The sequence below is a fragment of the Cricetulus griseus genome, chromosome 6 (assembly GCF_003668045.3).
Source record: "Cricetulus griseus strain 17A/GY chromosome 6, alternate assembly CriGri-PICRH-1.0, whole genome shotgun sequence".
NCBI lineage: Eukaryota > Metazoa > Chordata > Mammalia > Rodentia > Cricetidae > Cricetulus > Cricetulus griseus.
Window position 1 is genome coordinate 38,869,966 of NC_048599.1, and position 25,394 is coordinate 38,895,359.

Here is a 25,394-nt window from a genome sequence, read left to right on the forward strand (position 1 = left end):
GTGTCTGCATGCATGCGTGCATATCATTGTGTGACTACATACTATGGTGTGTATGTGGAGGTCAGAGGATCTGTTCTTCCATCATGTGGGGTCTGGGGATGGGTCTCGGTTCATTTGGCTTGGTGGTAAAAAGGCTAAGACATCTTGCTGGCCCTGCTACTGTTCATTTTGTATCCTGCTATGCTCTAGATCTCATCATTTCTAAAGGTTGGGACCTTTCTGTATAAAGTCCTGCCATCTACGCTCTAGGTGATCGGATTTCCTCCTTTTGAATTTGATACTTATTTCTTTCTCTTGTTTAATTTGTCTGCCCCAAATAGTGTGTTGATAAGACAGGTGTAAGGAGACATATATCATATTCCAGATCTTGGAGGAAGTGCTTCCAGCTCTTCTCATTTCACATGTTAGCTATGAAATTGTCACTCATTACAGCCCTTGTTGTGTTGAGGCATGTTGATGCTATTCTAATCTTTTTTTAAATCTTTTTTTTTTTCTTTTCTTTTTTTTCTTTTTCGAGACAGGGTTTCAGGGTTTCTCTGTGTTGTTTTGGAGGCTGTCCTGGAACTCACTCTGTAGACCAGGCTGACCTTGAATTCACAGAGATCAGCCTGTCTCTGCCTCCGAGTGTTGGGATTAAAGGTGTGGGCCACCACTGCCTGGCTGCTATTCGAATATTGTCAGGGTTTTTTATCATCACATGTTTTTGTTCTTTGTTCTCTTGATGAGATATCATACCAATATTGATATGTTTGGCTTGTTCTTGCATCATGGGAGTAAATCTTACTTGACATTTTGGAGCTGTGACAGTTGACATGCTATTGTTATGTTGATAATTTTGATATCAGTTCATCATAGATGTTGATGTGTAGGTATAATTGTTGTATATGATTTATATTTCAGGGTATGGTGACCTAGTAGAATAAGTTTGGTAGAGTTTCTTCTTTTTTAGTTTATATTTAGAATAGTTTGAGAAGAATTGAAATTCAGTTTTTCTTGAAATATTTCATAGAAATATTTCAGAAATATATCAGTGAAATTCAAGTTCTGCATCTTTCTTTGAGGGAGACTCCTCCATATGCCCTGTATGTTAAGGGACAAACTCAGATCTAATGCATGCTGGCCAAGTGCTTTATCTACATCCACCTTCAGACCGTGTGGGGTACTCATCTACTGCCTCTATCTCGTTACATTTTTAAGGCTGCTTTATATGTTTCCACTGTCTTGATCCAGTCTGGTGTATTGCCCAGGGCTTATTTGTGCCATCTTGATTTTCAGTTTGCAGCCATATGATTATCATGGCAGTTTTTCTGGTTGTTTGCATTTTTGTGATACCACTTTGTAAGTCTGTCTTTCATATCTAATTTAACTATCAAAAAGTTTGTTGATTTTTATTTCTCAAAAAATAGCAATCAATTTGATTATTAGTAGTTTATTTCTAGTCTCTATTTTACTTATTTCTGTACTGATATTCATGATTTCCTTGGGTTTGGGTATTTTCCTAGACCCAGCTCTTTGACAAAGGAATTAACTGCTTCCAGTTGTTTTTATTGTACTGCATTTGGTGAATAAACAGGCTTTGGCGTGCCGCATCTCCATTAACTTGAGAGACTTTATGAGTTCCTTTTTATGTCTTCAGTGACTTTTTTTTTTCCTTCTTTTTTTTAAGACAGGGTTTCTCTGTGTAGTCGTTGCTGTCTGAGTACTCAGTCTGTAGACCAGGCTGGTCTAGAACTCAGAAGCCTGTCTGCGTCTTCCTCCCGAGTGCTGGGGCTAAAGGCGTGTGCTACCACCATCTGGCTCTTCAGTAACCTATTGGCTGTTCCTGAGTATATTGTTTAATTTTCATGGATTTGTTTATTTTCTATTTTTGCTTGTTCATTTCTAATTTTTTTTCTGGCAATTTATAGATTAGTGATAAAATTCTACTTTTTAAAATCTCGAGACTTATTTTAGTGCCTAAAATATAGTCTAGGTTGAAAAATTTCCCAGTGTTGATGGGTATGCATATTTTGCAGATGTTATATGAAGCTCCGGTGATTTTTTTTCTTTTTTTTGAGGATGTTTCATTTCATTCCATAGCCCAGGCTACCCTTGAGTCCATAACAATTCTTTTTCTCAGCTTCTTGAGTGCTGTGATTATAGGTGTGAGCTATTATATCAGGCTACTCAGTGATTTTTTTTTTTTTTAATTGTCTTTCTCTCTGAATAGTCTGTGGCCAAACCTGAAGAAGAAACTTAAAACAGGAGTGTGTTCTGGCTACAGTTTGATGGGCAATGTCCACTGATTCACAGATAAGAAACAGAGGAGACAAAAAGATTGGTGCTTAGCTTGCTTTATTCTTTTAGTCAGTCCAGGACCCCAAACCATGGAATGGTCTACCAACATTCAGGGGAGTCTTCCCTTCTCAGTCAAACCTCTCCAGAAATCCCTCCAGAGATACAGACAGGGGCATTTCTTGGTGACTCTAAATCCTTCCAGTTGGCAGTGAAGATTAAGCATAGTGAGGTCACTTTTTCCTTCAGATCATACAGATAATAGGAACTCTTCTCTACCCACTCATCAGTGCCCCTCTTAGGATTTCCTGTGAAAACTTTCTCTCCTTTCTGTCCAGGACAAGGTTGAGACTTGGCAACCTAATTTCTCAGTTTGTGGCAGCCTGTTTTGCCTTTCCTGGGGGGGTATATCAACCTCTGGGATTCCCTCTTTTTCTTGTAGGTCATCTCTAGTATGCCTTCTAGTTAGTGTTCTGTTCCAAGATGTCTTCTCTTATGCCTATGCATTGAAATGGTCATGGGTCACCTGGTGCCCCTGGGCTCTGTGTACCTTCAGAACTCAGTTTTTTGTTTTCCAGTTTTATCAGGATACATTGGAAATAGTTTAAAATCAACAGTTCAACAGTATTAAGTGCTTTTTTTTTTTTTTTTCTTTCTGGGAAGACTCATCAGGATAATCTCACTTGCCTTCTTGCTCTAATAATTCTCAAGTACTATTTTTGCTCTTTTCTTTTGTAGGATTCAGCTTAGCTGCATTTAAAAGGAACAAGAGGAAACTAGAACTGGCAGAAAGGGTGGAAACAGACTTCATTCAGCTAAAGAAAAGAAGACAATCCAGTGCAAAGGTCAGGAGGTGTCTCAAGTATTTGATGATGCATGACAGTGATACTTCTGACCTGCCTTTAGAACAGTACAGTCCATTTGAAATGTAACGCATGCCATACATGTGTTTTAAAGCAGAGTGGAGCTGGTGGGACTCATTCATTAAGTAAATGTACCTATTACCAAGTCTGGTAACCACAGTTCCTTCCCTAGAACCTACATAGTAGAACGAGAGAACTGACTCCTGTAAATTGTCTTCTGACCTTCACACATTCATTGTGACATTTACTTGAGCATGTACATGCAAATTACATGTATAAAAATGTAATTTAAAAAGTAAAATTTGAGTTTGGTGTGGTGGTACATGCCTTTAATCTCAGCATTCAGGAGGCAAAGGCAGGTGTATATCTGAGTTCAAGGCAGGCCCAGTCTACAGAGCGAATTCTATTACAGCCAGGGCTACACAGAGAAAGCCTGTCTTAAAGAAAAAACAAACAACAATGAAAATAAAAAAAGTAGAATTTGATTGTGAAAAGAAACAATTGAAATTAATTTTAAAATGTAAACAAATAAAATTAATTTTAGTAATATATAAAGTTATTCAAGTGAAATATCTTTTGAAAATATCTTTTGAAATATAGTCAATGGGAAAATTAATAATGAGCTATTTGAGTGTTTTGTTGGGTGATAGTAAGATCGTTCAGTGTAAAGGCACATGTTTCCAAGCTGGATGACGTAAGTTTGATCCCCAGTGTCCACATGGTAGAAGGACAGAGTAGACTCTGAAAGTTATCCTTTGACCTCCACATGCATGTTGTGGCATGTGTTTCCAAATACGTAGGTTCAAGTAAATAAATGTATGAAGGAATGCATGCAATAAAATTAACTGTTGAAAAAGTAAATTTGCATATTTAGTTATTAGAATCATACCTTGCATTGGCTAAAAATGTTTTAAAATAAAACTTAAATTGAATAAAATAAGAAATTCAGCTTCTCATTTACCCATTCTTTGTTTCACTTGCTCAGTGACCACAAAAATGCTACATGACTATTGTATTTTTTCGGTCCTTCTATATTTGCTTTTGAATGTAGAGTGAAGTTGAAAGCTACAGCATTCTTCTTCAGCCTATGGCTTTAGGGCTCATTGTTGGTGTGTCAGGTCACATATTCCTTTGGTGCACCTTTTCTCTATCTAGTTGTTGTTTAATGCCTCATGAACTGGTTTATGCTTTCTATCAATGTTTTGTATGGTTGCAGTAAATAAAAAATAAACCATTTTTCATAATAGTAGGTATTTTCTCAGTATGTTTCCTCATGGGTTAATGCATCATATATTTTGGTTCAGTTCTCCTCCTATGCCTCACAATAATGGGTTTTAGGAAACAGATGAACAAAGTAAAATGTAAATTTTGATGAAAACATTCTCTTATTTTGTGTTCCTGCATTCTTTGTGATACCTGGGCAAACCAATTTAGGACTTTTGCCCTTTGAAAAAAATTAGAAGTATCTGGCTTGCCTCTGTAAGCCAAGCATTCGGGAGGTTGAGTAGATAGGTCACAGGCCATAGAGTATTACCTTGTCTCAAATACAAAATGCATGTAGTAGACTGTTTCATCTGTATTAACTGTATGTTCTCTTGCATCCCAAGTCATTTCAAGGCACAGAATATTTCAGGCTTTGTTGGCCTATACTTAACCTATAACCTAAATAGTAGGCATTATTCAGCTTTATCCTGCCATAGATGTTTTGTGTTGCTGTCATATGGAAGGTGTTATCTTCCGTTGACCTTCTTTCACAGAATATTTTTAGATGTCCTGTTAATGGTTCCTTAAAACAAATCGGTGAAAATAAAAATAGCACTAAGTAATATTTCCTAATGTACTTAGACTATAATTTGCTTATACATTTTTCCTGTTGGAGATTGGCTAATTTTTGATGTTTACTATTAGGAATAATGCTGCTGTGAAATTTTTACAGTTCTTTTTGTGGTTATTAGTTTAGAATTTTATGCATAGAAAGAAATATCACTGTTTTACAGAGGCTGTTTTTAACTGGGCATTACCGATTCAGATCACTCATTTTTTTTTTTTTCACTCAGAAAAAGATTATATGCCAGCTAATAAGAAAACAGTGGTGAAACTGTGGTCAGGATATAAAATAAATGAAAAGAAAAAAAATAGTGTCGAACAAAATGTTCTAGTGAGACTTTTACTGAACAGACTTAAAGTATATACATATAATTAAGGTTAGTATTGTTTTATAATTTTTTATTTCATTCATTTATTTATTTTACACCATTATTGCAATTTCCCCTCCCTCCTCTCCTCTCATTCCTCACTCCTTTCCCCCGTCCCCCCTGTATCTACTCCTCCTCTGTTTCTGTTCAGAAAGGGGCAGGTCTTCCACGGGTATCAGCAGAGCATGGTCTATCAAGTTGCCCTAAGACTAAGCACCTCCCCCTGTATTTAGGCTGGACAAGACAATCCTGTATGAGGAATAGGTTCCCAAGAGCCTGGCAAAGCATTAGGGATAGTCCCTGCTCTCATTGTTAGGAGTCCCACAAATAGATCTAATCTATAGAACTGTCATACATAGAGGGCTTAGGTAGGTCCCATGCAGGCTCACTGGTGTGTTGGTTCAGACTCTTTGAGTTCCTATGAGCCAGGTTAGTTGTTTCTGTGGGCTTTCTTGTGATGTCCTTGTCCCCTCTGGCTCCTGCAATCCTTCCTCCCTTTCTTCAGCAGGATTCCCTGAGCTTGGCCTAATGTTTGGCTATGGATCTCTGTATCTGTTTATATTAGTTATCAGATGAAGGGGCTCTATAATAATGTAGTAGTCACCAATCTGATCACAGGGGATGGCCAATTAATGCTATTTATCCATTATTGCTGGAAGTCACCCTTGTAGATTCATGTGAGTTTTCCTTGAAGCAGGTTTCTACTTGACCCAAAATGACACCCCTTTCCAGTCATCTCCTTCAGTACTCTCACATTCTACCCATCCCCCAACCCAATCTATCAAGTTCTGATGCCCACTAACCCCCAGTCCACCAAGGAGGTCGATTCTATTTCCCCTTCCCAGGGAGATCTATGCATCCCCGCCTTGGGCCCTCCTTATTATCTAGCCTCTCTGGGTCTGTGGATTGTAGCCTGGTTATCTTTTATAGTCACTATCCACTTATGAGTGAGTACATACCATGTCTGCTTTTCTGGGTTATCTCACTCAGCATGATTTTTTTTTTTTTCTAGTTCCATTCATTTGCCCTCAGATTTCCTGATGTCATTGTTTTTAATAGTTGAGTAATATAGTGATATTATTTATGATTTATTAAAGCTTGACTGAGGATTCAGAAATGCAAAGTCAGCCTCAAGGTATAGAGATCATGCAGTGGTGATACACACCTTTAATTCCAGCAGCCAGAAGCTAGAAGGTTGTGGGATACACACCTTTAATCCTAGGACTCAGGATTAAGAGACAGAGAGATCTCTCTCAATTCAAGGCCACCCAGGTCTACACAAGAGTGAATCAGTCTAAAAGAGAATTATAGCTCACACCTTTAATCCCAGGACTCATGAGAGGTATATAAGTCAGTATCAGGAGTCAGCATGAGGCATTCATGCTCCAGCCATGCTGAGGAGACTTGGTGAGAGCTCGTGGAGACAGGATCAGTCCATTTGACCTGAGGTAGAGGTAAGAAACTAGTGGCTAGCTGCTTTGCTTTTCTGATATTCAGCATGAAGTTTGAACCCCATTATCTGTCTCTGGGTCTTTTATCAATTTGTATTACAGAGTAATACTCCACTGTGCAAATGTACCATATTTTCTTTATCCATTCTTCAGTTGAGGGGCATTTAGGTTGTTACCAGGTTCTGGCTATTAAAAATAAACGTGCTATGAATATAGATGAACAAGTATCCTTGTGTATGATTGAGCATTGCTTTGGTTGTACGATCAAGAGTGATATAAGTAGGTCTTGAGGTAGATTGATTCCCAGTTTTCTGAGAAACTGCCATATTGATTTCCAAAGTGGCAGTACAAGTTTGCATTCCCACCAGCAATGGAGGAGTGTTCCCCTTGTTCTATATCCCTCTTAGCATAAGCTGTCATTTGTGTTTTGATCATAGCCATTCTAACAGGTGTAAGATGGAATCTCATAGTTGTTTTGATTTGCATTTCCCTGATGGCTAGGGATGATGAACATTTCTTTAAGTGTTTCTCTGCCATTTGAGATTCTTCTGTTGAAAAGTCTCTATTTAGGTCTGAACCCCATTTTTGAATTCAGTTATTTGGTTTTTTGATGTCTAGTTTCTTGAGTTCTTTATATATTTTGGAGACCAGCCCTCTGTCAGATGTGGGGTATGTTTTATAATTGTTAAGGAGGATTAAAAAAAAAAAAAAGAACAAGATGATATGCTATAGTTGCCTAGATGTGAGAGTCTAAAGATAAGATTCCCTTCATTAGGATGATAATAGAGGCTCACTTGAGCTGACGTGAAAAATATCAGCCAGCAGAAGGATGTAATACTCAAGATGAAATGTGTATCCAGAGCCATTGGGAGATTGAAAGAAGAGAGTCATTGTGGGTAGAGTAGGGTGGTATGGGACGAATCTGAGGAGGCAGGAAAGGGCTAGATCCTTTAGGATGGAATGCATGTAGAAAGGAGTTTCAGCTTTATTTCATGAGCTGCCTTGTAGTATGCTGTGCTCCTTTGTTCCTTTCAGCTGAAAGCATTAGTATCCTCATTGTGCTCATTGCTTTTTATTATTAAAGTTACATAATCTGTTGTTTCATGTTAAACAAGAATAATGAGTTTAAAAAGAGAATTGTCTATTTGAAACCTAAGGATTGTTTGAATATTGAGTGCTCTACTGGAAAAGTAAATTGAAAAAACAGAACTGGCTTCTACAAAATTATTGTTTTATAATTATGGGTAAGTGTGCCAGAAAGATTGATTAAAAACCATAACAATCTATACATACTTTATTCAGTGTGTTTTGTTAGTATCTTTATCTATTGTTCTCTTTTACATAATATGAAACTCAAAATCATAGGGCATTTTTTTTCTATTTACTAAGAAAAACAGTATAGAACATTGTTTGCAGACCGACATACAAAGAAAAGGCTTTGGTTCAGTCAAAAGATTGGGGCTATACATGTATATCAGTGATAAAACATTTACCTAAAATGGAGAAGACCCAGGGTTCAATCCTCAGCAGTATGAAAAAAAAAAAAAAAAGATTAAAACATTAAGGTATTGTTGTTGAATTTTTCATCACAGCAAAATACCCGAAATGATTTGCTTACAAGGAGGAGAGCTTTATTTTGGGTTCCAGAGGTTTCATGTGGCCATTTAGGCTATTGCTGTCATGCCTTTGATGAAGAAGTACATCCTGGCTGTGGCCAAGATAAAGGAAACCTGCCCATCCCATGGCAGCAAAGAAGCAAAAATAGAGAGAATGGGCTAGGGTCTTTATATCCTCTTCAAGTGTACTCTGCAGGGACCTAGTTTTCTCCTAGTGTTTTCTTCCCATCTCTTAATGTTTCCACAGCCTTCCCAGTAGTGCCCCAGGCTATCAATCAAGCATATGACACCAAAAGACATAGCAAATATACATTTCAAAATATGCACATCTGCTTTTCCTAGACTGTTTTCAACTTTTGAAAATTTGAACCAACCTGTCATCATTACTATTGGAAAGCTTGCTGTGATAGGTAGAAACATTAACTGTAGAGTTGGTTATATGAGCAACTACATGTTCATGGACAGGAGTTTTGTTCATGGGCAGGGTAGGAGGGTGATATCTATGTTGAAATTGTTACATCAAAAGGAATATATGTCCATATTACTGCATTCCCTGAAGAGTGATACTACATTTGAATCTCAAGTCAGCTCAAGATGCAGAGACTGGGATAACAAAGAACCACCTGAATTAAAAGGAGACCCTGGTGAGACAAAGGTGCCAGGACTCACATGTGTGCATGCATGCATTTATGTGTGTGTGGCGGGGGGGGGGGCACTAAGGGAGGAAAATCTATTTCAAAGAAAGTCTTTTCTGGGTCACGTGCTCTTAAGGAGTGGCTTTTGGATTTGGCATCTGGAGACTGTTCTGGATGGACTGTATTTGTGAAGTAATGGATTGCAGATGGACATGGCATGGGTTGGTCAGCGAGAAGGGTCAGTGTAGCTCTTGAGAAGTTTTGTCATGAGGGTGAGTGAGACCATGAGGAAGAATTGATACTGTGCTCATTAATTTCTATGAATCAACTCAGTTTTGTGAACTTAGTTTCTAGTTGTAGGGTGTGTAGATTTTAAGGTATAATATTTTACAGTTAGAAACATAGATTTTTAGTAATTATTCTGTCATTGGTATTTCTGTTTTTTCATCATTGACTTTTACTAGTTATTTTTAGTCATTGGTATTTCTGTTTTTTCATCATTGCTTAATTTTTTGTGACTTATATGGTAGAGACAGGAAAGATTACCATTTAACTGTTGTATTTTTTGTTGTTTTATTATAGTTTAATATAAAAATATTAAGTAGTGAACACTTGGCCCTGTTCTCTCTAGGTGGGTTTAACTCTTGGTTTTTCTTCAGTCTCTTACTGTACATAGATATCTGTACTTGCTGTGTTCCGAGAGAAAGAGCATAAGGTAATTGGGTCAGTACTAATCTTCATGACATCTGGAAGAAGAAACAGTCCTCTTGGAATGACATGATCAGCTGATTGGTCTGTTGCTATACTTGGTTTCTGCCACAGGAAGACTGAGTTATTCATGGAGAAGAGAAGATCTTTACATTTAGAAGATAGACATGGTACTCACCATAGTCTAGATTTCATAACTACCAGTTTCAAACGTCTAGTCTTAGATGTCATTGGAAGGGACTCTTATTCTTAGAGTATTAAAAGAAGTTGGGGGTATTGTTTGATCTCAACATTTTTGATGTTTCAAATTCCCCCTTTTCCTTTTCATTCTTCACAAGCATATTGCCTAAATACTTTCCATCTCCTTTTCTTTAATAATGGATTTTGCAGTTGAATGTGTATTGTTACCCTATCCCACCAATCACATTAAGTAATCTAAGCTCTTGGTTGGCTTTTACGTAAAGCAGCTCTTTTGTAGGACAGTGTAGCAAATGCTGGTTAGACCTTGGCCATTGTGCAAGTATGTTTTAGTCAGTTTCTAACAAACAAATTTAGAAAAATAAGCACTGCTTTTTGTGCTTTCATACCATGTTGAGTGTTCAAAACCACTCTAAAGAGATGCTACAACTTTTAATTTTGGTTCTTTAGCCACCACACAGGGACATTAAATTGGCCACATGTTTCAGAAAGGAAATGTTGGGACTTGCTTTGTGTGCTTCATATAAATATATTCTATTCTTTTGAAGTATATTGTGGGTAATGTTTTCCTCTTTTTCCCTCCATCTTGAAGTTATTATGTAAGTGCTTAACTGCATCATACTAAATCACTGTATTTTTTTGGGTGAGAGGTAGGTTAAGATCAAAGAAAATAAGTTCCCCCCAAACAACATATTTTCTTCAGATTGTTCCCTTTGTACACACGTCTGCATTTTGTGTGCAAGAAAGAGTGTCATTATTATTTTCTTGAGATTTACTTTGCTTCATCTGATGTTTTGTTTTTCTGATTTAATAGAAGTGTGGGCTGCTATCACTTTTGGAAAGAGATGTATATTATGTATTAGCTCTGTAAAATGGAAAATGTCTCCAGTGAAGTGATTATCTTCCTTTTGAAACCATTGCTGTGAATGGCAAGTAATATATTAAAAATTGCAACAGTCCCATCTAAGAAAATATTACTTGATGAGCCTACTCTATAGATTTTCCATGTTAATTGGTGTTAGGTTGGCCAGTCATTAAATCTGTGAGTATATCATATGTTTATTTACATGGGTTTTGGAACTGATGATCGGTATTTTTCATTTTAACTTCATGATGATGCTTTTATTTTAATTACATTTATGTATTCATTCATATGTATTCGTGGTATTCTGTTCTCTCCTTCCACCATGTGGGCCCTGGGGCTAGAACTCACGTAGTCAGACTTAGTGGCAAGCACCTTTACCCACTGAGCCATCTCACTGGCCTGATTGATGATGATTCCTTAGTCTATAGTTCATGCTGTTTTATGGTAATTCATCCATATTTAAACCCTTTAACTGTAGATGGTGGGGTAGCTTTTACTGTAATAGCTTTTACTCATTCAGGAAAAAGCTTCTAAGTACATGTATTCGGTTGTTAGGGAGATTGGACTTCTAACTAGAGCTATGTTTTAAAACCGTAGTTATTTAAATGCTAAATTTATATACACTTGAAAATTATAGATAAGGCAAACTGCTACAAAAGCAATGTTAATAAATTTAACTGTTCTTTTATTTTGTAATGAAGGTAACCAGTGGTATTCTTGAATACTTATTAAAAGCTAACATCAGATATTGTCAGCCTTGTAAATCTTTCTTCATTTTGTATGAGGAACCAAGATTTTTTTTCATACTGTTAATTAGCTCAGAAACTAAATGTGGAACCCCTTCCAACTTTACTTTCTTCTGGGATAAAGTTGGCATGTTGAATCACATGGTTACTGTGGTACAGATAGTTCCGTTGAGTTTTTGTAGGTAACAGAGTTTGTTCAGGTTCCCCTGTTTCTCTCATGAAAGGATTTTGTTTTATTCTAGTGGATCTTAAATCTTACTGACATAAGACACAGCTGAGGAGCTAAACACTATAGATTCTTAGAGGCTCTGCTACTGTTGGATAAGCGAATGGGGCAATTGCTTCTGTTTTTTCTAAACATTTAAGTTAGCGTGTAAAGTAGTGGGTTTTATTCTGACATTCATATGTCTATAGCCATTGAAACACTTGTTGGTTCTCTGTGTGTGGTGGGATGGGGTGCACATGCCATGGTGCATATATTTGTGGAGGTTGGAGAGCAACTTCTGAGAGTTGCTTCTCTCCTAGCATGTGGATTCTGGTGATCAAACTTTAGGATGTCTGGCTTAGTTGTAAGTATTTTTACCTGCTGGCCATCTCAAAGGCCCCATAGTGTTATTTTACTCTGTTCTTAGCCATTCCTCACTTCTAGTGCTCCTCCCATCTTCTCATTGTGCTGGTCTCATACCTTCCCCCATAGACCATCCTTCTACTGTCATGTCACAAGCACCCTCTGTTTACCGCCTTCTGAGATCTTTTCCCCCCTCCTCATTGTCTCTTTTCTGTTTTCATGAACCCTTCCCTCCATATAAATTTAAACCTAGAGTCCTCACCCGAAAGAAAACATGCCATATTTTTCTGAGTATGACCTACTTATTTGAACATAAACTTCATTTGTGTTCATTTTCTAACAAATTTCATTTTTCTTTCCTTCTTAATAAAATTTTAGGCGGGGTTGTAGGTGATAGCTTAGAGTGCTCACCATGCAAATTTGAGGACCTGCAGGTGATCAGAACTCATGTAAAAAGTGGGCATTTGGTGGTCTGGCACTGACAGTTTCACTGCTGGGAAGCAGAGACAGGCAGATCTTTACAACTTTTTGGTAAGCACACTCAGCAAGCTCTAAGCCAATGAGAGACTCTGCCACCCCCCCCAAATTAAATTGTGGACAGCACCAGAAATCAACTTCTTGCTTCCACCCATGTTTGCACCCATGTAAGCACACACAATCCACTGTAAATATATACCATAATTTCTTTATTCATTTGTTTATTGACATCTAATCTAGACTCGATTCCATTTGTTTTTTTATCCCTCCCTCCCTCCCTCCCTCCCTCCCTCCCTCCTCCCTCCCTCCCTCTTTGATAGGTCTCTATAGCCCAGGCTGTCCGGAAATATAGCATGTCAATCAGGCTGACCTTAAATTCAAAAAGAATCCATGGATTGTCCTGCCCCAGTCTCCTGAGTAGTGTTACTACAGGTCTGGTCTGCCAAGCTTAGTACTGGTTGGTTGGTTTGTGTCTTTCCTTCCTTCCTTCCTTCCTTCCTTCCTTCCTTCCTTCCTTCCTTCCTTCCTTCCTTCCTTCCTTCGCTTTTATAAGTAGTACAGTAACAAAACATGGATGTATAAGTATTTCTCTCTGGTTGCCTTAGTGTCCTTTGAGTGTATACCCAAGAGGTTCTAGTTGGCTTAATTTGTTAGCACCATTTTTAGCTTTTTTTGGAACTTGTATACTGACATCCTTAGTTACATTCTCACCAGCAGCGAATATGGGTCCCTTTTGCTCTCATCCTCACTAGCATTTGTTGCTTGTCATTCTTTGGTAATGGTTCTGATTAGGATGAAATGCAATCTTAAAGCAGCTGTAGTTCACATTTCCCTGTTGGCCAAGAATGTTGAGTACTTTTCCAGACTTTTATTGGCCATTTGAACTTCTTTTGAGAACTCTCCATTTCATTAGGTCGTTTATTGATAGGGTGAGCTGGTTGTTTATAGATTCTAGATATTAATCTCCTGTCTATTATGTGATTGGAAAAGATATTGCTAGACTATCTTCACTATGGCAATGGCTTACTGTGCAGAAACTTAAAACATTATTTCCTTTGAGACTATTTCAGAAAACCCTTGTATATGACTATGCCCTCAATGTTTTCCTCCAGCAGTTTTAAGTTTTAGATCTTCCCTTTGGGTCTCTGGTTTACTTTGAATTTTTTTTTTTTTGTATGTGTGTACCAGTTAGAAATGCATATCTTGTTTCATTTTTTTAAAGGTGCTTAATCTAGTTTTGCATGCACCTATATGTTGAAGAGGCTTTTTTCCTTCAGTGTGTATTTTGACACCTTTGTTGAGCATTGGTGGTTGTAGCTGTGGAGGCTGATGTCTGCATCTTCTATTTTGCTTCATTTCTGTTATGTATTTGTTGCTATGGTTCTGTAGTATAGTTTGAGACCAGGTTCTTTTCCCCTGAGGATTGAATCTGGAGTCTCTCACATGCTCTTGGTCACTGAGCTACATTCCCAGGTCTGTCTTTATCACGAGAGAGGATGTTACATTTATTTATTTACTTGTGTGTGGAGTGGTGGTGGCACTGTGCCATGGTATGCTTTTAGAGATCAGAGAACAACTTGTAGGAGTTTGCATTTCCCTCACCATGTTGATTCTGGTGATCAAAATCAGGCTGTCAGTCTTGGTGGCAAGGGCCCTTACCCCTGGAGCCATCTGCCCAGTTCAATATTTGATATCTTTTTTAAAGAGCATTTATGACTCATTTTATTGGATCGATTTCATATCATGCATCCCTGTCCCACCTAACTCCTTGTTATCCCCTGTCCTGTGTTTGTCCTCTGTTGTAGCAACCTCCCCTTCATAGCCTTAGGTAGCAAGGGAGGGGGATTAGGGAGGGTGTCTTTCACTCAGCCATGGCATCCCATGACAGGGTGAGGGGATGACAGTGTGCCATCTTTCCCATGAATGAGAGATAGAGGGTGGTGAAGGGAGTGAGAGATGAGAGAGAGAGAGAGAGAGAGAGAGAGAGAGAGAGAGAGAGAGAGAGAATATGTGTGTGTTTGTTGTGTGTGTGTGTGTGTGTGTGTGTGTGTATGGGGCAGAGGCAGGGAGGCATATCTCTCCTACTCCAGTATTCAGTAAGGGGCAGGACCAGGGCTTATGAAGGCTGTGACCAGCTCAGTACTGCCCTCAGATTTTAGCATATATGTTTCCTACTCTTGAAGCTCCAGGTTCGGTTGAAGAGGACAACCTTCCCCAACAGACAAGGGCAGGTTGGTCATTGGTATACCAGGAGCCACACTCCCTGCTAGAACCTCCAAACAAGCTCTCAAGATCAGGTAGCTTGATGAGTCAGCATTCTCTGTCTTCTGTAGGTTTATTTGGCTATTTGGGGGCTTTTGTATTTGAATTTAAATTTTTAAAATTCCTGTGAATGTAATTGGAATTTTAATAAGGATTGTGTTGAATCTGTAGATTGTTTCTTACAATATTGATTTATAGGAACATGAATGGTCTGGTCTTGTCACCTACTGTTAAGTTTCTTTCTTTATTCTCTCTCTCTCTCTCTCTCTCTATATATATATATATATATATATAATATATATATTTTTTTTTTTTTTTTTTTTTTTTTTAGTTGTAAAGGTCTTTAACTTCCATGGTTAGGTTTAGTCGTAGGTATTTTGTCTTTTTATTTAGAAGCTAATGTGAATAGGATTTCCTGCCCTGTTTCTTTCTTAGGAAGTTTATAACTAGTTTGTAGAAATTCTCTTAATTTTTCTATATTGACTTTGTAGCCTGCTACATTGTAGAAAGTTTTAAAAACAAACAAAACAAAAAATTTCAAGAGATTTTTGGAAGACCCTTTGGGAATTTTAAAATACAGGATTTTGTTCTCTGTAAGTGGCAATCCTTTGACTTCTTTCCTATTTTGTCACCGTTGTTTCTTTCTCATGTAGTTGTTCTAAAGTTTTCCTGTGTTGAGTAAGAGTGGTGAGAAAGGATAGCCTTCCTTTATCCTGAGTTTAGAGGAAATGTCAGCTTTTCTTCGTTTAACATAATATTGGCTATAGTTTTGTTCTTGAAAAATGTTTCTTTTTTCCTGATTTCCTTCAGGATTCTGATTCTTTTGCCCCCTCCCCTCCCCTCCCCTCCCTCCCCTCCCTCCTCCCCTCCCCTCCCCCCCCCTCCCCTTCCTCCCCTTCCCCTCCCTTCCCCTCTCCCCTTCCCCTCCCTTCCCCCTCCCCTCCCCTCCCCTCCTCCCCTCCTCTTTTCCTTTTTAAATGGCACACTAGTTAGAGTTGCCTATGAATATGGGTGGGGGTTATTTTAAATGACTCTATAATTAGGGTTGCTTATATGAATATGAGTGGGGCTATTTAGTGGACATGGGCAACTTAGCAGAGGCTACACCACTGAAGAGTGTGATTCCCCCTCCTCTATTGACCTTTAGCTGCCATAAGCTCCTTAGGGAAGAATGGGGGCCTCAGTAGCCCTTCCCCAGTATGCAAGTAAGTTTTATGTAGGGCGTTGCAGATGCTGGGTTAATGAGTACAGTTGCCACTTTAGCAAGGTGTCAGATGCCTTTTTGGTATCTATTAAGAAGATTATGTGTTTTCTGCCCAAGTTTATATTCTTTTGTATTAAATTTATAGATTTGGGGATATTATACCAACCTTACTTCCTTATAATGAAACTAACAGTCACAGTGTATGACCTTTCTTCATACATTTTTAAAAAATACAATTTGGAAGAATGCTATTGAGAATTTTGTGTGTGTGTGTATGTATGTGTGTGTGTGTGTTTTTACAAACACAAGGTGATTGGCCTATTTTTGTGTATGTGTTTATCTGTTTCCATACCAGTGTACTACTTGCTAGTGTAGTTGGATCAGTTTTTTGTAGCCTTCCTTTCCTTTCTTGTGAAAACTTTGTGTGGATTGTAGTTGTTGGCTCCTGCAGTGAATCCAGCCATTCCTGTGCTTTCTTTGTGGGGAGAAATTTTTGAGCTAGGATTTCTCTCTGTGGCCTTGGCTGTTCTGGAACTTGATATGTATATTATAGAAGTGCCTGCCTCTGTCTTGAAAGTTCTGGGATTAAAGCCTTGTCCCACCATGCTCATCATGGCAAGATTTTTTTAAAAAGTGGCTTTAGTGTCATTCTTGTTGTGTATCGGTTATATATATATTTGAGACAGGGTTTCTCTGTATAGCTTTGGAGCTGGTTCTGGCACTCACTCTGTAGACCAGGCTAGCCTTGAATTCACAGAGATCTGCTTGCCTCTGCCTCCCGAGTGCTGGGATTAAAGGTGTGCACTACCACTGCCTGCTTGGAAAGATAATATCTTTTAAATGTGATTTGGTAGGCCATGTGTGCCTAAGAATTTATCCATTTCTTTTAAACATCCCAGTTTTTAGGATTAGCAGTTTAAAAATATTCCCTAATGTCCTTTAGGTTTTATAGGACTCTGTTACTTTTTCTTTTGTTCATCCCTAATTTTGTTAAGTTTGTTAAGTATGTTAATCTTGTTTACCTTTTCCAAGAATCAACTTTTTTTTTATTGAGCTATACATTTTTTCCTTTCTCCCCTTTCTTCCTCCCCTCTCCTTTCCCACCCTTCCCCTACCCCCACACTACAAATTTACCTAGGAGAGTATTTTCCCCTTTTCTAGGCAGATCCATGTATGTCTCTCTTGGGGTCCTCTTTATTACCTAGGTTCTTTGGGGTTTGGGTTGTGGCCTGTAGGTTGGTTGTCCTTTGCTTTATGTCTAATATCCTATTATGAGTGAGTACATATTATATTTGTCTTTCTGGGTCTGGGTTCTAGTTCTGTCCATTTGCTTGCAAATTCCAAGATGTTGTTTTTTTTAACTGCTGAATAGTACTCCATTGTGTAAATTTACCACATTTTCCTTATCCATTCAAGAATCAACATTTTAAAAAGATTAATTCTAGGTTGGTTTCTTTAGTTTCCATTTAATTCATTTTTGACCTTTATTATTTTCATCTGCTGCCTTTTAGTGTGACACTTGTTCTTATCTTTCTCACATAGCATGCTGTATTACTAGGTTTTTTATTTGAAAACTTGATGGTTTTATGTAAGGCCTTCAGCACTACACAGAATTTTCTTTTAGTAGTGTCTGCTCTGTATCCTAAAAGCTCACATAAGTTTTCCTTTTATTATCCTTGTTTCTAAGACTTTTTCATTTCCTTAATGGTTTTGTCAGATGAATGACAAGTGTATATTTTTTCAGTCTCACAAATATTGTGTTATTTGTGTTTTTTGTATACTGTTGATTTCTAGATTTGCTCTGTTATTCTGTGATACAAGGTACATGAATTTATTTAGATTCTTTTGTATTTGTTAAGACTTGCTTGGTAACCTAAAACTTGTTCGATTTTTGGGAAGGTTCTAGGGGGTATTGTGAAGAATACATATTCCATTTATGTTAGATGGGGTATTCTGTAGATATTTGTTACATCTATTTGATAGCAGTTATTTACCTATGAAAGCCTTTTTTCTGTTGTTGATTTTTAATTCTGCGATAGTGAGGTCTCCCATTATTATTGCTCTATTGTTATATAAGGACCTGTTGGACTTTGATGCCCATCAGTGTTTGTTTTCAGTGTTGACCTATTTATACCTGTTATATCTTGTTGGTGAAATGTTCTTTTGTTATAATATGTAGTGACCTTTAAAAAAAAAAAGATTTACTTATATGTGTGGGTATTTTGCCTTCGTGTTTATTTGTGTACCATTTGTAAGCCTAGTGCTTGAGGAGACCAGAAGAGACTCTTGGGTCCCCTAGGACTGGAGTTACAGCTATCCTGCACGTCCTGGGATAGTGGAAGAACAGCCATTTCCAATGATTAGTACTGCCCTCCTTATACTATAGTGTCCCTTCAAGAATCTTCTGCAATTTTAATATGGTTTCTACAAAGTGCCTTATTGTGTACTCATTTTGAAATGCTCTTATTTCACTGGTGATTAAAAAGAAACTTTTGTTGGATATACCAATGTTGGTTAGCAGTGTATTGTTATATTCTTTCTTGGCTTCTATTTTGGAAGATGAGAGATCTGATGTTAATCTGAAGTGTTAGCTTTTGCAGGTGAGTTGGTAATTTTTATCTCACATCTTTTTTTAAAAGAAGTCAGTTAAAAGCTAATTCCATCCATCCATCCATCCATCCATCCATCCATCCATCCATCCATCCATCATTTCATCCATTTAAGTGTTGCAGCTCTGATGGAAAAGTATTCTGATAGTCTGAAGCCAAGGAATACCACAAAGTCATTGTAAGTATAGCATTTTACAGCTTTGCTCCAGGGAAATGCTTCTCCAATGCAAGTGTAACAACTCTTCTCAGACAGGGAAACGTTTCCCCAGAGAAGTTGTTACAACTCTGCTCCAGCTCTGCCTCACTCTGCTCAGGACCAGCAAAGTGTTACAGCTCTGCTCTGCTCTGCTCCATCCAAAGTTGTTACAGCTCTGCTCAAGTCATATTTTCCCCCTACTGCTATGTGATACAAGTGCCATGGGACATCTGTGGAGGTCAGTTCTCTTCTGTCATATGTGTCTTGGGCTCCAATTTAAGTTGTCTGATTTGACAGCAAGCATCTTCAGTCTGCTGAGCTATGTCACTGGCTCTTATTTCTTGCATCTTTTGGTATTATTTGTTTTGTATTTTTGACGTTTGACTGACTGTGTTTAAGTATCTTATCTGGTCATGTCTTTTTAGTGATTCTGAAATACCTTACATTTGGATATCCCTTTGTTTCTCTAGATTTGGGAATTTTATGCTGCAATTTTATTGGATATATTCTCTGTGCCTTTACTTTTTTTTTTTTTTTGTGTGTGTGTGTGTGCCTTTACTTTTTAATCTCAGTTTTCTATCCCATGATTCCTTAGGTTAGTTTCTTGATGATATCCCAGAGTATCCTGTTGTAGTGGTTGATGTCCATTTATTTTTTTCTTGATTTTTAATTATAATATTTCATCCACAAGTTTTTAAATCTCTAACATTTAATTTGCCCCTTAAAAATTTAAATTTCCTTGGTTAACATTTCTTCTATGTTAGTGACTTTTTCATCCTTGCTCCTGATTTTCTCATCTAGATTGGTGCATAAGTAATTGGAGGTTTTGGATTGTTGACATTTGCCATGATATCGAAATGTATTCTTAATAAATGTGATTATGTTATGCATCATTTTAATACACATTTATCATTTTATTATCTTTTTGCTAATGACTGATTTGCTGTTTATTTTATTTTATGAGGATTATTTTAGACAAATACCAAATTGAAGCAGTTTTCCTGTCTGAGCTGAAATAAGTTGTAAAGCAGTGCAGACAACTTGGTATACCAATAATGTATGGGTTTTTGGAGGTGCTAATGAATATATAGTGCAGTGGTTCAGGGAGCCCATGTCCCAGAGGAAAGGTAAGAAGCCCTTCTTAATACAAACAACCTCAGAGCATTGGTGTTTAAAGAGAAAAAAAGGAGAGAGAGAAAATTTGCACACAACAGCAGAAGAGACATCAAGCAGTTCTTCTCATAACTCAACTGGAAGAGTTGAAATATGGCATTAAAAATGACAACACCAATTTCTCCAGCTTTGCTGAATTGTTTGTTTTGTAATCCCAGATTCTCCATGAATTATACTCTTAGGAAACTCAAAGCAAGTGTCACAGGACTATATATTGAAAACTGGCCAGCAGAATACATCTAGAGCAAGGAAGAAACTGAGTCTGAACTATCCAGTAGTTAGAAAGAGGACACTCTGTTAGGACTAGAATATGAATGATGATGCAGGTGGTATTAAGCAGTGCACTAATATCTAGTGAATTTCATGGTGATGGATCCTGCATTCCTAACCATACTCACTGTCCTCATTAGTTTTAATTGTCAGTTTGACATTATCTGAGAAAGAATCTCAGCTGATGCTTTGTCTCCATCAGATTGGGCTGTTGGTATGTCTGTGAGGTATTACTTGATTGTCACTTCTTGTAGGATGGCCCATCCCATTGTGGGTGCTACCAACTGAATATAACAAAGTTTGTTGAACATAACTTTATCAGCCAGCAAGCAGCATTCTCCATGGTTTTTTGGCTCTTCTTCTTTGGCTATGAAATTATTTCCATGGTTAGAGATAATAGCTGTGTGGAATAGCATGTAGGTCTGTCTCAGCTTCCTACCTTGACTTCTCAATTGTCTGGTAACCTAAGTTCCATCCTTAGGATCCACATGCTGGAAGGGAGAGCTTGAAGTCTACAAGTTTCAGTGCCTCTGGTGTGCATGACCCCAGCATGTATGATACCCCACCCATAAATAAATGTCATTGTAGAGGTCAAACAAAGAATGATCAGATAAATTAGTATTAAGTCATGAAAAGAGTATTCTAGATTTGTAGGGTACCAAGACCAAATCTATAAATCATGGATGTAGAAGAATTCCATGCTTAAGGCAGAAAATAGTTGCAATAAAATCACAGCAATAAGTTTCATAAATCTAGGAACAGAAATATTTATATAGGTATGGGAGGCATTTAAACACCAGACAAGATCAGAAAAGAAGAAGTTACTGCAGTTAAAATACTAAGTGAGCAGAGTAAAGTACTAGATTATATATGAAGGCATGCTTTGAGGACAGGAGCATACCTCAACAGAGTTGTAACAGTCAAGAGGACTTAGAATGCTGTACTTACCTTTCTATTTAGTTTTTGTGAATTTGTTTCAGTATCTCAATTCTGTTTTTTCTCACAGTTCTGTATTTATAGAATAATAATTGGCAATAAAGCATCAGCTATTTCTCTGCTTCGTAACATTTCAGTTCTAGTCCTATGTTAAGGACTAGCTTCTGTGCTACTGAGATCAGAATACATATTTTTTTCTTCTACTAAGTAGATGAATTAAGCAGGAAGTACTTGTCAGATTGGATTATTGATATGTTTTATATCTGTCACTTTGAGATTTTTGTATATGGTTATTTTATCATATTTGTGTTAACTCATGAATGGATGAGCCTTTAACTTATTTTTATCCTTTTTATAGTCCTAGAAAGTGTCATTTAATTCAGTTAGCACTAATAATCTACAATTGATTCTGGTATTAATTTCAAAGGGAAAAACATGTTACTAGTTTTGTAGTCTTACAGAAAGGTTTGATTTTGTTAGATTGTTAAATAAACTAGTTCAAAATCCATACTTAGATAATAATAGTAATAATAATTGATTTAATATATGTAAACTTGTATATAGTTGTAAGGTTGAAGTTAGGCTAATTGAAATATTAAATAATATTGTTAGTTCCTTAGTATTATAGCTATTAAAGTGTGATATTAAAAATATGTAAGTAGATGAGGGAAGTGAGTATCAGGAAAGACCCAAGACTTCTAAAAAGCTAAGTATGGAAGTGCCCACAAGGGGGCGTGCTCATCCAGAGAAATTTGAGCAAGTGTCTTTCCTGTTATGCAGGGCGAAAAATGCCTTTTTTTCATATGTACTTCCAGGCCATGTCTCCCATATCCTGGGAAAGAATGAAACCTTACCACAGCAACAATTCCCATTCATTTCCTGGAACATGTTTAATTTGTTGTGAATTCCCTTGTTAAAATAGGCAAATTTATAATTGTTTGAGCATCAGTGCAAATTACAAGTTTGTGAATGCTCCTTTCTTTGGGGATATTATTAACACTTTAGTTTTGTAAGCACCATCACCTTTTTTGTGTTAAGGTTCCTAAAATACTTATGGAATCATTAGCCCTTTTAAAATACAGGTGCTGCTGCTGTGCTCATTTTCTGTCCATCTGTTTGTATGAGAGTTTCATCAGGAGGTTACATTGAGACATGCACAGGCCTTGAGTGCATGGGCTCATGTGATTTGTAGGCTTTCTTGTTCAATACCTTTTATTTTTACTTTTGTATTTGGCATTATAACCAGCAAAAAATTGCTGAATATTCCTCTAAAGTTTGAAAGACAGGTTTAAGTTAGTGAAGAAAGAATTTGGTGTTTAGGCTATGCCTTTTATGTATTTGGCTCTGAGGTATTAAACAATAAATGGAAATCACATCATTTGATATGAGCCAAGACAATGAACCACCAGTGAGAATGACAGGACTGGATGGGGAAGTCTTACTGAGTTCTTCTGAATTCCTCTTGGCAAGCTTATGGAAAAGAGGAATTTAAACTGAGTCAAGGAAGGGAAAGTTCTGGTTCAGCAGCCTACAAATGGAGGAGCTGGGTTGAACCATAGGATCTGCACAGAAACAAGGTGTAGGGCTGATATTGGCAAGGTTGCTACATCCCAGTGTTTACCAAAACTTTAAATTGCTGTTCATCAAAACTCTTCTACTCACATTTTTCTTCAGTGGGGAATGTTAGTTGATTAAGTTGAATTGTCTACAGAATTCAGTAAAATATAAAGTCCCTAGGGAAAGTCAGCCCACATCTTGAAGTGTTTCCCCACCTTCAGTGACTCTTTATTTTAATTTGTTCTAACTGTGTTTAGCACCAAATCAGCAGAATGTTTGGAAATATGTGTGAATTGGGTCTATCCTAGGAATTATTTGCATTAATGTACACTTTTGAGTGTTGTAAGCCTCTGAAACCATCATTGGGGTTAAGTTGAAAGACAATTGATCCTAGAATATACTTTACTCTTTGCTCATCTCTTTAGTTCTTTATACTTACCTCTATTTTCTAATAAGATTTTAATCTATTGGAGTACAAAAGGAGAAAGAGCAGTGAACATTTTGCTTTTTACTTTTTAATATGCTTGCCTTTAAGTTGTTAAATTCTTATGAGTTTGAACAATTTTTGTTTTTCTGGATATACTGATAATTAACTGGCCAAACAGATAGTGGTATGCTTTTAAAAATCTCATGGCATATAAAGCAACTTATTAGTGTTTTATAAGTCAGTATAATTATTATTCTTCAATGTGGAGAGGGTCCCACTTAAAGCCAGGTTAAGTGGTCCATCCTAATTGTTGCAGTGTTTTTCTGGCAAGAATAAGATCCAGATTGTCTGTGTTACTTTCTAGTCCTTTATCTGTTATTCCCCACTGCTTTAAGACTCAGTTCAAAGGGCAGTGGAGTTCTGGCATTTAAAAGTGTAATTTTATCCAGAGAAAGTGAGGGTATGCCCAAAATGAAAGAAAGACCTATGTTCCAGGCTGTGGCCAGGTGTTCCTTAAAAGAGCTAAATTGAACAACTAAATTGAAAAGCATTTCCCACTCTTATAAAGATTTTGTTGCCATTTATTTAATTAACAAAGTTTTAGCTTGCTTATTTATGTGTCTTTTAATCTTTCCGGGTACTGAATTCATATCCCATTAGTATGTTGTGCTGTGGCTGTCAGTGAAGGGTGTGATGCCTCTATAAAATGATTGTCCCCTTCTCTTTTTGGGTTTATTTCTCAGATACTGATTATTGATTATAATGAAGGATAATCATCTTTTCGGTGGAGAAAACACAGTTGAAGCAAAACTGGTATGAATAATACTTTTTAAAGTTTTTAGGAACTAAGAAATTTTGGAGTTAAAGAAATGAGAAGAGTATGATCCAGTGTCAAATGACCTTACAGGGTAAAAGGACAGTAAAGAGGACAGATTGAACGTTGAATGTAGGAATGTATGGTCAAATTCATGACATGTATTTCTTTGTAAATAAAGTGAGAGGGATAATGCTTGATGGGCAAGTCTTTTGAAATATTTTGAACAGTAGACTAAAGGGCATATAAAACATCCTGAAATAAAGACCACTCTCATGTCGTGAGAAATGGATCTGGACTTGAGTGTAGGAGTATGCAGGCAGCCTAAGATTCAGGGCAGTCACTTGTAAGGCTGTGCTTTGGGGACATGCCCATGTAGATGGTGTGCAGAAGCCTTGCATTTGGAGAAGATCTAAATGTATATTAATCAGAAAATGTACCTCAGCTTGTAACAAGGAAACAGCTTGTATTGTACATATAAACAAACAACAACTTGTATTGTACATATAAATGGACAAGATTCTATTTTAGAGGGTTATTGCTGAGGTTCCATTAAAAATATCATTTCATAGTGTTTGTTATCTGTTGCTTTTAGGTACCCTGGGGGCACAACAACTCCCAAGCTAGCCTTAGAACAAACTAAGGTATAGTGTTCTTTGAGTAGGAAGAGTACATGTTTACGGAGTTTAAAAGTGGAGAAGTCTCTGGGAAATGACTGAGGAAACCTTTTCTAGAGAGTTTTGAGGCTGCAGGATTTTAAGACAGAGTTTGGGGTAGGAGTATTTGCATTTTATTATTGGAGAGAACTCAGGCTGGTGTTGGAGAAGCTGAAGGGTTGAGTGCAACTTTGATGAAATTTCAGTGGTAGAGAAAATGGTTTATTCAGTTTACTTAACAAATGTTTGTGTGCCCCCAACCAACTTCACTTGTTTTGATCTCTATATAGGGTTAATTTCTAAATTGATCTTTTTCATCTTATCTCCAACTTCTTTCTTTTTCTAGATATTATGTTTAACCTGCTCTCTTTCTGACGTCTTTACTTGGCCGTTTAATGTTAGTCTTCCAAAATCAACATTTTGTATATAAATTTCCACAGTTTTGAAAGCATTCTATTGTTATCATTCATTGTACTTTGTTTCCATTTAGTTTTATTTGATCTACAAATACTTCAGAAGTGTTTTATTTTTAATTTTCAAATTTTATTGATTCCTGTGTTGTTTTATAGTCAATGTGTATTCTTTTTGATGTTGCTTCTTGAAATTTGTTGTGATTTATAGTTTAATGAATGATAACTTGTAAATAAGCATGTGTGCTTTAAGGTTGTGTTTCCTGTGTAATTGCTGAGCACAA

The 25,394-nt window shown here is 37.1% G+C and overlaps 1 protein-coding gene across 9 annotated transcripts in view; it reads left to right on the forward strand.

Annotated features, from left to right (window-relative positions):
• Positions 1 to 25,394, forward strand: part of Tasp1 (taspase 1) — a 207,632-nt gene that overhangs the window by 64,397 nt on the left and 117,841 nt on the right. For all 9 annotated transcript variants that reach the window (XR_003486507.2, XM_027421662.2, XM_027421665.2 and 6 more), the window contains one exon: positions 3,013 to 3,119. Coding sequence is in view for 8 of the 9 variants with exons in the window: in XM_027421662.2 (XP_027277463.1) it covers positions 3,013 to 3,119 (107 nt within the window). In the remaining variant the exon portion in view is untranslated. The remainder of the gene's footprint in view (positions 1 to 3,012; positions 3,120 to 25,394) is intronic.